The 2,376-nt window shown below is 44.1% G+C and overlaps 1 protein-coding gene across 1 annotated transcript in view; it reads left to right on the plus strand.

Annotated features, from left to right (window-relative positions):
* Positions 1 to 1,811, plus strand: part of NELFB (negative elongation factor complex member B) — a 13,001-nt gene extending 11,190 nt beyond the window's left edge. The window contains exons 12-14 of the mRNA XM_010183267.1: positions 46 to 187; positions 1,005 to 1,113; positions 1,370 to 1,811. Coding sequence (XP_010181569.1) covers positions 46 to 187; positions 1,005 to 1,113; positions 1,370 to 1,507 — 389 coding nt within the window. The 3' untranslated portion in view covers positions 1,508 to 1,811. The remainder of the gene's footprint in view (positions 1 to 45; positions 188 to 1,004; positions 1,114 to 1,369) is intronic.
* The last annotated feature ends 565 nt before the right edge of the window (positions 1,812 to 2,376 follow it).

Below are 2,376 nucleotides of genomic sequence, written 5' to 3' on the forward strand. Positions count from 1 at the left end.
CTTTGGCCCATCCTTGTCAATCTCTTTCCTTTTCATGTTGTATAGTTGAGACATTCAGTGACTTGGCCTTCAGTGATATTTTTCTGCATCTGCTTACTGGTAACCTCACGCTGCTGGGTGATGAATTTGCACTTGAGGAGTTCTGCACCAGTCTCTTTGACGGCTTCTTTCTCACTGCCTGCTCAAGGTAAATCTGATTCTCCTCAAAGAAAAGTGAGTTTATATCTGAAGGAGGTTATGCTGCTTTGAACTATAGCTTAATAGTTCAGCAAATTCTTTACATATAGTGGAAATAGTAGTCTGATGCTGTTTTTTCCTTAAGAAAAGGCTTAAATTTTGTGATCAAGTTTTTATGAACAAAATTGTTAAGAGCTGGTTATTAATTACTACCTAAACTGTTGTTCATTATTCATAAGTTGGAGTTGCAAAAGACAATGTCCTTCATGCATAGCAGTAGCTCTGAATATGAAGAGTTAACTTCAGCTCTTCACTGTATCAGCTGCACACAGAAGATCTGGTTTTATCTGTTAATTCTGTTAAGTCGGTGTGGTTCAACTGGTGGTCTGCAGACCAGATCTAATGTCTGGGAGGCTTCCCCAGCAGTGACTGGAACTGCTCTTCAGACACAGCAGCGTGTGCTGCTGCTGCTGCCACCGCTTCCTCTGCACATATGTAGGACAAACATCCTCCTGCTCATGCATATGGCCTGTCCAACAGCTGCCTACATGTGCTACAGTCTGTGCTTAAACTCTCCCACTCCTTCCTCGTGGTTGCTGCAGTTAGTCCACTCCTGTTGAATGATGACATGAATTGCTTAAAAGCCTAAGGCCAGGATTAGCACTTTGTAGCACACAGGCTACAATTCTCAGGTGTTTCGTAAGATTATAACAAAGTTGCTGGTCTGTGGGTGCGTGAATTGTTCTGGTACTGTAGCTGTAGCTTTCTCGTGCTCAGGATGGTGTTTGTTTATATCAGTTACTCTGCTTTAAAACTGCTTTTTGCAGGAAGGAGAACGTACACAGACATGTGCTAAGGCTGCTGCTTCATCTGCATCACAAAGTGGTGCCTGCCAAATTAGAGTCTCTCCAGAAGGCTTTGGAACCCACCAAGCAGGTAAGAAGGACAGCATGAGAAAGGAATAATTAATTGCAGATTAAAGCAGCTGCCTTTCCAGACGTTGTTAAATGGAACATGTGCTCTGCTATCCAAGTGTACCAAGCTGTGTCTTAATTACCTTGTAACTTCCTCTTTCTGTGTTGGTTTGTGTTAGAACACACAGGACAACTGCATACTTAGTGTTCTAGCCAGTAGAAGCTAGAATGAAGTATGACTCTCTTGTTTTTTCCCCTCCCTAATTCTCATTCTGCAGAGCGGGGAAGCTGTGAAGGAGCTTTATAACCAGCTCACAGAGAAACTGGAGCTTCGCAAGCCAAGTCCAGCCGAAGTGACTGAGACTCCCTCCATGGAACTGCCCTTGCCCACTGTGCCCACGCCAGCCTCACGCTGAGCTACGTCTGTAGTGCGAGAGTGAGACAGAAGAACGAACCGAGTGCTCTGCGGCGTGAAGGCGCTGTGCTGCCTTTCAGGTGTCTCTGCCTACAGGGTGGAAACAGGAAAAAAAAGCCACTGAAGCCCTTTCAGGAAACACTGCAGTTTACCCAACTCACTGGCTCTTGCTGGTTAGAAAACTCTGTATGCAGTGCATTGCAAAGGTTTACTTTTCTTAGGTAGCTGAGTGTCTTCTTTTAGATCCACTTAAAATCTGACTGTACTTTTTTTTTTTTTTTCAAAAAGGAAATGCATATTTTTAAGCTTGACATCTTGTATTTTTAAACTCTACTTTAAGAACTTATAAATGAGTGTTTAACTCCATTATGCTTGAGCGGATAGCGTGAACTCCTGAAGGTTATCCGTAGCTTGCTTTGGCCGGTAGTTTGCTCCTCTGGGTCTTTGGAGAAGATGCTCCACAGAAGGAAATGCCTGAGCTCCACTGACATTGAGGTTCTAGCTTGTTTGGTACAGGGTTAGACATGCTGCATCAGTCAGAGATGTCCACCACTGTCACTAGATCAAGAAGCAGTGAGCAGCCATCTTCTCAGCTGGGCTCACAAAGCAGGCCAGAAATTAAGTCCTTCTCCTCTTTTCTCTCCACACCTCTCCAGAGGAGTAGCTTGAAATGAGTCTTGGAGCCAGTGAAGAAAACTTAAGACTAGCATGCTCCCAAATGACAGTAGGGTTTGAGTGTAGGTGGAGTGAAACTTTGAAAAAATAGCTTGTTCTTCACGGCTCGTACGTGTCGCTGTCTGTACTGTTAGAGTTAATTCCTATTCTGCTTTTATTGCTGCCTTGGTGTAAGCCTCAGGTAGAGTGTGCAGG

This window comes from Mesitornis unicolor, unplaced genomic scaffold (genome assembly GCF_000695765.1).
Source record: "Mesitornis unicolor isolate BGI_N332 unplaced genomic scaffold, ASM69576v1 scaffold17114, whole genome shotgun sequence".
Taxonomy (NCBI): domain Eukaryota; kingdom Metazoa; phylum Chordata; class Aves; order Mesitornithiformes; family Mesitornithidae; genus Mesitornis; species Mesitornis unicolor.